Source organism: Macaca mulatta, chromosome 7 (genome assembly GCF_049350105.2).
Source record: "Macaca mulatta isolate MMU2019108-1 chromosome 7, T2T-MMU8v2.0, whole genome shotgun sequence".
NCBI lineage: Eukaryota > Metazoa > Chordata > Mammalia > Primates > Cercopithecidae > Macaca > Macaca mulatta.
In genome coordinates, this window is record NC_133412.1 from 95,031,573 (window position 1) to 95,042,666 (window position 11,094).

At 38.1% G+C, this 11,094-nt stretch overlaps 1 gene segment (V, D, J or C); it reads left to right on the plus strand.

Moving 5' to 3' along the window:
* Positions 1 to 546: 546 nt before the first annotated feature.
* LOC144330168 (T cell receptor delta variable 1-like) lies at positions 547 to 1,744 on the plus strand. The segment is given in 2 exon segments: positions 547 to 656; positions 876 to 1,744. Coding segments are annotated over 2 exon segments (390 nt in total).
* The last annotated feature ends 9,350 nt before the right edge of the window (positions 1,745 to 11,094 follow it).

The following is an 11,094-nucleotide window of genomic DNA, read 5'->3' on the forward strand; positions in this document are numbered from 1 at the left end:
TGATTACATTTTATTCCTATTATAATTTCATAAAAACGTAAACAACTGAGCAGCTTCTGAAAGTCAAGAAGGACTTATTTTTATCATTTGATTTTGAAGTAGCTTTACTTATTACAGAACTTAACTAGGGCCCTAGAACTCAGTAAGGAGGAAGAAAGAGATGCAGTAATTGTTTAGAATAGGACTGCCTTTCACCCAGAAAGTCAAATATCTGAGTATTTTTCTTTTAAATTTAATTCGTTTCTGATGGCAAAAAGTAAATATATGCTAAATGAATAATATCAATGTATGTCAACTGGTTCAAATGCATTTCCCCTCAGCTACAACCCTCAATACAAATTGCTTTCCTTATATCCGTTTTCTAGGTTCTGTCTATCCTAATGACTAGGGAAAGACAACTAGACAAAGTAAAGATTCACAGTGAACCAGACAATTTTCTTCATTTGTGCATAGCCATGTAGTCTATGAACATGAGACTCAATTTCCTGTTTGGGGAGATAGCATCAGAACTCAGGAACTACGTATGCACACCACAGGGCCCTTGTGGGTACTGAACTTGGAGCGTCAGGCAGCACAACTCACATTTGTGCAGAGAGCTACATGCCACATGCTGTTCTCCAGCTTGCTGTGCATATTTGTGGCCTTCAGCTACTCTGGTATGGATGGTTCCAAATGTGGGTAAAAATGTTAAGGATGGAAGGATGATAGACAGACATGTTGTGTTTCTCATGGATTTGAAGAGGAAAGGAGAAATTGGAAAAAGGCGAGCATACTATGATTTTAGTTTGGTTTGTCTCTGGGTCCTAAATTAGTCTAGTTCTTATGATATTCACTATATCAAAGGATCAGCTCTGTTTTCTGATTTTTTCCCACAGGATCCAGTGTGGCCCAGAAGGTTACTCAAACCCAGTCATCAGTATCCATGCCAGTGGGGAAAGCAGTCACCCTGAACTGTCAGTATGAAACAAGTCAGTGGTCATATTACCTTTTTTGGTACAAGCAACCTCCCAGCAAAGAGATGATTTTCCTTATTCGCCAGGGTTCTTCTGAACTGAATGCAAGAAATGGTCGCTATTCTGTCAACTTCCAGAAAGCAGCTAGCTCCATCGCCTTAACCATTTCAGCCTTACAGCTAGAAGACTCAGCAACATACTTCTGTGCTCTCTGGGAACTCACAGTGTTTGAAGTGATAGTAAAAGCAAAACAAAAACCCTAGGGCTCGACAAGAGAACCCTCTACTCCGCATCCTTTGCTACAGGAGCCAATTTGAAATGAATGCACACCTGCAGATCTCAGGCAAGAGAGAGTAGTGACTGTGGTCTGTGGATTTAATCTGTGGTCTGGATCAGATGAGTTAATTCTAAGTAAAACCTCCTTCTATCTCATTTGGAAGCAGGTGTTCAGAGCAACTTTCTGCTAATACTTAAATTTTTACTGAAAATAGATCATACGGAAAACGTGTAAAGTTGTCTAAAGTTGGAAAGACTTCCACATAATAACTTAAAGTGGCAGTTTCACTTAACGATACTCACAGCAGAAATCTGGGTCTAGTTATCTTGAATCATAATAAAAATCATGTCCTTAGCCCTTTCCTCTTAGGCTTTATGTCAATTAGGGTACAATCAGGGAAGCAGAACCATCATGAAAGATGTAGAATAAGATTAATTATAAGGATTAGACCTCATGCAACTGCTGGAGCTGGTGGTTCTCAGAAGTTACTTAGTTGTTTGTGTTTTTATGAAATTATAACAGGAATAAAATGTAATATTTTCAAAATCTGACATTGAGTTTTATTTACTAGGCTGAAGAGGATCAGGATATTCATTCCCATTGCCTTCACAAGTAGAATAGTACTTCTTAGATCATGCGTCCTAGAATTGTCCTGATATCACATTTCTATGCCATGGATCCAAAGTATTCAGTCTCACTTGTTAAATTCTGTGGCTGGGCATGTTTTTTATTTGTAAAATAAAGTCGTGATAAGCATGCCAGATTTCTATGTGATGCAATGCCATAATCTGCTCTTACTCCTATGCAAAGCTATTGTCTTTGCATCTAGTATTGAGCCTGAATTTACTCTAGGTCAGCTAGATTCACATTTGGGAAGGAGAGTTGAATGTGGACAAGAGCATGCAAAAACTGATTTGTAAAGACATTTTGGAACCCATGGTGACAGGTGGAACCCACGAGGACACACTAAAACTTTTCTGTCTCTTACCTCCTTCAATCTCATAGTGTTGGTGACGTTCAGAAGAAATGGTGTTATTTGCTATCTTGTTCCCTGGGGACTTGGCCCAAGAAAAAGAGAAGCTGAAAGAGGACCTGGGGGCAGTGGGGGAGTTGTGAATCAACAATAAAATGAGTTAGCAGATCAGTAGCAACACGTGTGAGTTGCCACCGTTCCTGGAGCCTGGCACCTGTCTTGCACAATTTTTTTCAACTTAATAGAGAATAATATAGGGAAGGATTTTCTTAGAAATATATTTCCAGGTAGTTATGATGAGACAGTACGAAGTTACCACAATACCCCTACCTTGTAAACTTGACATCCGTATGCACCTCTTTTCATAACACTTAGCTTTCAAATAAAGACAATTTTAAAAAGCATGTTTCCTGCCAATATGATGCCACTATTCTTCACTCAACCACAAATACCCTAACCCTCTACCTCAAAGAGAATACAAAGATCATTTATTCATCTTTGGGTGATGGTCTTTCCTCTTCTAGCTGAGTCACACTCTCCAATTGATATCCTGTAGTTTAGCTTCTGACATTTAACAAGATATGTGATTAACTTATTAACATATCTTTCACTATTATGTATAGACAAATGGGAGTAGAGTAAAAAATGGTTAACATGTATTTTAATATTTTCATATCACAATGAAAAGGAAATGTTTATAACAGTATAGTCTCTTTTATCCACAAATGGTCTCATGGTTGTAGCTGGTTTCCATAACTATCTCTTCCATTACCCATTTCATAATCTGTTTTCAGCAAGCACCTCCACTCACTGGTACACTTGACTTTCTGTAAAACAAGCTCCTTGGTCAGGAGCAATGCTATACAGAATGCCATAAAGTTGAGTAAGGAATTCTCTAAGTCCACCACTGTGGTTTTGCCCGAAGCACTGCAGATGTGGAACGAAAGTCCATATTCGGAATGTCTAAGTGGAATAAAACAAAGCAAACCTTGCCAGCAGCCAGAGAAAGTTGATATATCATGTTCTGGGAAATGTCTTTAAGAATGCTTGCTGAATTCTCATCAAAATCGACAGAAGCTAAAGAGGAAAAAGTATTTTTAAAGTACTTATAAAACAAACAAACAAAAACCTCTCTAGCTAGCTTCCCATGAACATAAATGTCTAATTTTTAAACCCTTTGTCAAAAATCATTGTTAAAAAGGTGGAAAGTCAGTGCACAGATTGGGAAATTATATTTACATTGACATATTTCTGAAAAAGATTCAAATGCAGAATACATAAAAAACTTGTACAAGTCAGTAAGCAATGATAAAACAATACAAATGGCCAAAACTTGAAGAGATATTTCAGAAATATGATATCTAATAGTAATAAGCATACATAAAAAGCACTTAATATAATTACTCATTAGGAAAATGAAAATGAAACCCACTGAGTGATCCTCCTGTGCCCCTTCAGCACCCCAGTTGTATTAATGTAGCCAGGAGGAAATGACCACGAGAGGATAATGAAAAATAGTGACTACTTCCAGGGGAAGAGATGGCCAAGTAGGTTTTCTAGAAACTTCTGTTAGATTAAATTTAGCCTGAAGCCAGCTTCTGACTTATTTTAAGCTCAGGGCAGAGGTTTCTCCATACACAGTGCCCTGTAACCTAACAGGATGCGTAAACAGTCTATAGTCTACTCTCTACAAATCCCTAAGTTTTGGCCATAGGTGGCCAACTGTTCAAATCACGTTCAAATAAGGCAAATGCCAAGCTTTAACCAATCCATCTGTTTCTGCATCTTACTTCCTTTTTCTATAAGTCACTTTACTTTTCCTGTCCATAAATATTCTTTGACCATGTGGCAGTGCCAGAGTCTCTCTGAATCTGTTCTGGTCTGGTGGGGGGCTGCCTGAATCTCTAATCGTTCTTTGCTCACTTAAACTCTGTAAAATTTAATTCGTCTAAAGTTTTTCTTTTAACACTCCCATCATTGAACCACGTTCGACGTAAGAAGAAAAAGCAGTAACAGGCTCCAGACTGGAACACTGAAGGAAAAGCAGGTTTTACTAGGAAAGAAGAAAGTTGATATTCATTGGCCATACTATATGTAAGGCACTATTTATACATTTCAAATTCATTACCTAATTTAAGCATCGTACACCCTACGAGATAGGTTTTAGTGTTCCAGTTTTTCATACTTGGGAAATGAGACACAACTTTTCCTAACTTTGAAAAGCATCTCTAACTAAAGTCAAGCAGGGTGTAACATCTTAAAGTACTCCTATAAAGCAAAGTTTGGACTATGGAGAAGCAAACAGCCCCAAAGTAGCAGCACTGGCTTTCTCAGTGAGGATGACAAGATGCCAATCCTAGGCACAAATTGCCTCAGGATCAACAGATGGAGGAAATAATCGACTAAGCATTTAAGAGTGCTGAATTATCAGTGAGTCTCTTCTACAGTAGTGTGCTATGAAGCGCAAGAGGGTAGAGGGAAAGATGAGATACTATTCCTTAAACACTCCATCGGGTTTCCATATCAAGGCCTTTGCCCACTATGCCTGCAATGCTATACCCCCACCAGACTTCATGGTGTACCTCTGAACTCCTCTACGTCTTTACGCAAAAGTCGCCACCTTGTGAAGTCTTTATCGAAATCTTTCTATTATATTTTCCTTCTTTGAGAATCAGGCTCTAGCATATTCCACGTGTTGAGAACTAAAGCACCAAGTTCTGAAGCACTGCCACCTGGTGTCCCGCTAAACTGTTTGGTGAGGTTTACGTGGCCTCCCTGCTGCCCTCCAGTGTTCATGGGCTAAGCTGTGGTGAAGCCTGGCTGCAACAGGAGCTAACATTTCTGAACCAATGTCAGTAACCTTCCCATTGTAGTGATCATGTGAGACAGGATTCAGCAGGACTGGCTGTGATTTTTTTTAATTTCATTTTAAAAATCTTTTTCCCTGAATATGTGAGGGTGATTGATTTCAAAGTGGCAAATATGATATATGGGCTGGTTTAGGCTAATAGAATACCTTGGAAACAAAGGTTGGCGTTATAGAACAAGGTGGGAAGTTTTTCTCTATGAAGTGAGAGTTTGTCTACTGCTCTGTCCTTTACTGTAATATAGAAATATCCTAAGAAGTGAGAACAAGAGTCAATGATGGATAAAAATAAGCCATTGTAGGGAACACTGTATAGCATACTCTCTCCATGTTATCATATGCCTCCCAACCTCCCAATACAGCACCATAATGCGACTGATTTCCCGCTAACAGTAAGAAATGTGATAGGACGTGGATATTTATTATAGTACATAAAATATGCTATGCAAATTGCAAAATGCCCCTCGGAAAAATACTGAATTTTATCTTGTAGATAGACTGCACTGCGTTTTCAAATGGTGCCTCCCAATCCCCCAATATTTTCTATATTGAATGCATCTGGTTGGGTGCCTAAGGTACAGAAATTATCGAACTAGATGATTATTCAGTTGGTGTAAAAGTAATTTCTGTTTTTTCCATTACTTATAATGTAATGGCATAACCATTACATAGGCTTGGATTGGATTTCTGGACCTACCACTCACTGGTTGAATTATCTTAGCAAATTACTTAATAACTTTAATGCTTCAATTTCCTTATCCCTACAATGTGGATATTGATAGTACTTACTACAAAGGGTTATTTGGAGAAATAAATAAAATGACAAATGCCAATGCTTAGCCCAGTACCAACAAAAAGCTACTGGTTACTTACAGAAAAGGAAATTGAATATGAGAGAGATTAAATGTCTTGCCTAGTATCACAAAGTGTCAGTGTTGAGCCTTCCCTCCATACCTTATTTAGAGCAGATTTCTTTTCTCAACCCAAGAATAACTCTCTAAGTCACTATACTGTCTTTATAGAGCTTATCACTGTATAAAATTATCTTATTTTGTAAAAACTCATTTATTTAATTTCTTCTCCCTGCACTCTAGCCCCTTTTCTATCTCTTCACTACCATGTTCTCCATGCCTGAAACAATGCCTAGCACACAGGAGACACACTCAATATATGTTTGTTGAATGAATGCACAAAAGGTAAAATTATGTCCAGAGTCCGTGCAATTCAAATATTAATATACAAGTTTAAGCTGGATTTATGTTTGTGTTATTTATCCAGAATTGTCAAGATTTCTGTCCCATAACTTTCTTAATGTAATATTTAAATATGTAAGTGCTAAATGGTTGAATACTAGCTTTGGTTTATCTACATTGGTTTATTTTTACACTTTAGGCGAATTAATAAATAATCTTACTAAAAATTTTATCTATAAATCCCTCACTTTACTCACTGGGGAGATGAGGTGGAAAAAACTTTGAGGCATTTTTCTCTGTAGTGCGTGCATCTTATCTTTTAGGTTGCAAAAGTTTTTCAGAGGACTCATGTATATGTATATATTTTTATGTTTTAAAAAATTCTGTGCACACACACACACTCCTTGCATTAGAGTAGATATACAGGCCTACTATTTCCTCAAAACAAAGGAAGCAAATTGACCTTGTTTCCCTTTACTATCAAGGTGAGTGAATTTAGAATCCTCCCTTGATCTATTAGGCTGTTAAGAATGATAAAGATTGATATTACTAGTTGAGTTGTCCTGCGGCCAAAGTGGGGAGGAAGGAAACTAGGATCATGCACTCTTCCAGAAAGAGAATCTCATTGTTTACTTTCCCTGTAAGGCCGTATGTAGTTACCAACAGGCTTGGCCTTTACTTCAGGTCAAATGTGTGGCTATACCTTGTAGGAGTCTGTCCTACTATTATAGATAGAGGAATTCTCGCTGCTGTTAGACGTATGTCCTTCTTGGTCTGGACACTCCTCCTCCAACATGTGGGTGAATTTATCAGTGGATCAGTGTTCTCCCCAGAAATGAGCTCCACAGCATGTAGGCTTTCTAAGTGATTGTGGCCATGCCTTCACTCTCCTAAGATGAAGTTATCTGAATGCTGTGATCTGGAGAAGAAACTACCTTAATTAGAAGGTCTTGTTTGTCTACAGCAAAGACTTGGAACCAACCCAAATGTCCGTCAGTGATAGACTGGATTAAGAAAATGTGGCACACATACACTGTGGAATACTATGCAGCCATAAAAAAGGATGAGTTTATGTCCTCGGCAGGGACATGAACGAAGCTTGAAACCATCATTCTCAACAAACTGTCACAAGACCAGAAAACCAAACACTGCATGTTCTCACTCATAAGTGGAAGTTGAACAATGAGAACACATGGACACAGGGAGGGGAACATCGCACACTGGGGTCTGTCAGGGGGTGGGGGACTAGGGGAGGGATAACATTAGGAGAAATACCTAATGTAGGTGACGGGTTGACGTCACCAGGGCATGTGTATACCTATATAACAAAACTGAACATTCTGCACATGTACTCCAGAACTTCAAGTATAATTAAAAAAAAAAAAAAAGAATGGCTTTTTTGTCTAGCAGCCATCCCTAACTCTAGTCCTCATGCTTCTGAACTGGGAGTCATTATTGAGGCTTCCAGGATTTCCTTTACTACCTGTACCTTTATCTCCTTTCCTGGGAAGGAAAGCTAGAAGTTAACCATTGAGATACTTTCTAATCCTGTTCTGATTTTTCAGAACATGATTTAAATGTATGTGGAAAGTGCTGTTCCCTGATATTAGTACAAACCCCATGCTGTTTCCTTTGCTTATTTCAGTTGTTCACTGGAAAGGTTTTAAAGGCACTTCATACACAGAATACCTAGAGGTTGAATTTATATTCTGAAAAAATTAATTAGTGCTCTCTTATACTATTAAATTTCCCTTGGATGTATCTTACTTCTCCAATTATATTTTGGGCTCACAGCAAACAGGGAATGTTGCTTTGTAATTTTTTTTCTTTCTTTTCCTCTCCCCAGATGAGGCTATAGCTTTGTAATTTTTAATTCCTCAGAGCTCCTAGGAAAATTCAAAGCACAAAAGTTACTGTTTAAAAAATACATGTATATTGAATCAAACTAACCTTATATCTGGACTGTGACAGAAGCAAGACAGCACAATTCTTATTTACTTTTAAATAAGTTTATTGGAGTATGTTTACATTCCATAAATTCATCCATTTTGAATGTATGGTTCAATGATTTTTAATTAATAACTGATTTATGAAACTATTACCATAATCTATTTGTAAATACTTTTCAACACTCTGGAAAGATCCCTCATGCCTAATTATAGTTAATCTCTAACCCAACCCTGGTCCCAGGCAGCCAGCTTATGTCTTTATAGATAATGTTCCTTTTCTGAACATTTCATATAAATGGAATCACTCAATACGTAATCTTTTGTGTCTGGCTTCTTTTTCTTAAAACAGTATTTTTGAGACTCATCTGTGTTGTAGCATATATTAGATGTTTAATTTTATTTATTTCATTTTTGCTTTTTTATTCTATTTATTCTTGATTTATTTTTGTTGTCGAATATCATTCATATCTTGTATGAATATGCTGCATTTTGCTTATTCATTCACCAGCTGATGGACATTTGGGTTGTTCTCATTTTTTAGCCATTATAAAGAATATCCACAAATTAGACTTCCATTACTTTTAGAACATATCTAACATGTAAAACATTCATGGTGCATCACAAATGTAGGTGGCATATCAGATTCCAAATATTATAAAGTCTAGAGCTAGACAGATATAGGTAATTGACCTTGAGTGAATTATTCATTCTCCTTGAGTGAATTATTCAATCTCCTTGAGCTTTGGGTTATTTTTTGTTTGTAAATTGGAAACAGTAATGTCTCTATTGCGTGACTTTCTTGTTAAATAATGTACACAAAGAAAATGGTAGTCTAGATGTGCACACATTTATAATTTGAGGGGGATTCAAAAGTTGTTTTTCAATGTTTGAAGATTCAAGGAAAAGTGCTTTTCCTGCCACAAATTGCCATCTCACTTGTAACTCCCTCTGAATTTGAATAATAGCAGTCCACTGTTAGGCAGCGCACTTCTGAAAGGCTGTCAATTATCTTTGTGTTCCAGACTCATGGGGGATTTCCTCAAAGTTTATGAAGTTGGCCTGAAGAAAGCAGTTACTTCGACCCCTCTTTGTGAACCACAGGAAACTGAAAATAGGGCAGAGTGTTTCAAGGACTTTTATAGGAGCTGGTCTCTGATTGGCTAGGCAACCAGATGCAGAATCCTGTTTTCTGAAGCAGAATACTTCCACAGATTTTGGCTGCAAAACCTTTTTCTGCTGAGGGTACGTGAGCAGGAAACATGGAGAAGAATCCTTTGGCAGCCCCATACTGATCCTCTGGCTTCATCTTGACTGTAAGTCCAGGGGTTACAGGAGACGTTCTCAGTCTGGGGTGATGATGAGGAAAGAGGAGGATGCAGTCAGACACTCTAGGTTTTATTTGGGGGATGTGTGAAGAAAATGCAAACTCTGTAGAGAGAACAATTTCTATGTCTGACCCTTTTTAATAAAACAGGCGTGAGCAGCATCCTGAACGTGGAACAAAGTCCCCAGTCACTGCATGTTCAGGAGGGAGACAGCGCCAACTTCACCTGCAGCTTCCCTTCCAGCAGTTTTTATGCCTTACCCTGGTACAGATTGGAAACTGCAAAAATCCCCAAGGCCTTGTTTGTAATGACTTTAAACGGGGATGAAAAGAAGAAAGGACGAGTAAGTGTCACTCTTAATACCAAGGAGGGTTACAGCTATTTGTACATCAAAGGATCCCAGCCTGAAGACTCAGCCACATACCTCTGTGCCTTTGCACAGTGCTGTTCAGGCACCTGCAGCCCATACGCAAACCTGTGTCTGGTGTTGCACTATTACCAGCATTGGCAAAGAACCATGAGTAGGATGGAAAAGACAAATCCATTGAATTACAGTTTGCGTTTTCAAGAGGATTATGCTAACATGGAAAAATAAGCATGCTAGTGATCATAGCTAACTACCACAAGAGCTAATTAAGTAAACATATTCCTTATGACAGACAGATGTCAGAGTGCTAATGAAGCGTAACACATGACCTGGTAACTGGGCTGTTACTAAACAATACTAACCCCAGCTCCCAACAACACATTAACCACGTCATGGAGTCAGACCCATTGGCATGATTCTTTGGACCCATTGGCATGATCTCTTTTGGCATGATTCTGAAAGAACCCAATAGTTACTCAAATCTATCAAAAACAATCTGGGTAAATAACAGTAACATTTATCCCCTCATTGTTGCTATGTCCTGAAAACAAATTCTTCTATTATATTTTATCACAGCACAAAAGGAGCATGTCGGCATGCCCCTTCCTCACACACCTGGCATGGAAATACACATGTTTAATACCAGAACAGGTGATGCTGCCTCCTTTAATCCATTGGGGATTTTGGTTTTGCTTTAGTTCAACTTTCCCCCTACAGGAACATTTGTATTTTAATTTCTTCTCACATGTGGCTATTTTCATTTATAAATATCACTCATAATATTATAAAGGAGCACTGATGAAGGAGCTTCACTATTAACGTGGTCTATCCCCCAGTTGTACCACGATTATGATATTGGAAGACTCACTGAACTCTACTATCGAAGTCTCTTCATTTGTAATTTCCAGGTGTATTCAGCAGGCTGAGTGTTTCGTGCTCTGCTCCTTTTGCAGGTTTCCAAACAACCCACCAGTTTAAGGTCCCATTGGTACTCTAGAGGCATATAATTCCGAGCTTTCTTGGGGGTTGTTAAGATGAAGTAACTTGTTTCTGGGCTTCCTCATCTAAAAGCTAGAATTTCAACTTTCTCTAAACATCTACATTAATAATTATTTATCCAGCTCCTGTCCAGTTTCCTAATATGCTGCTATTGCAATTTCTCTCTCTTTTGTGGATTTATGTTTTTTAAAA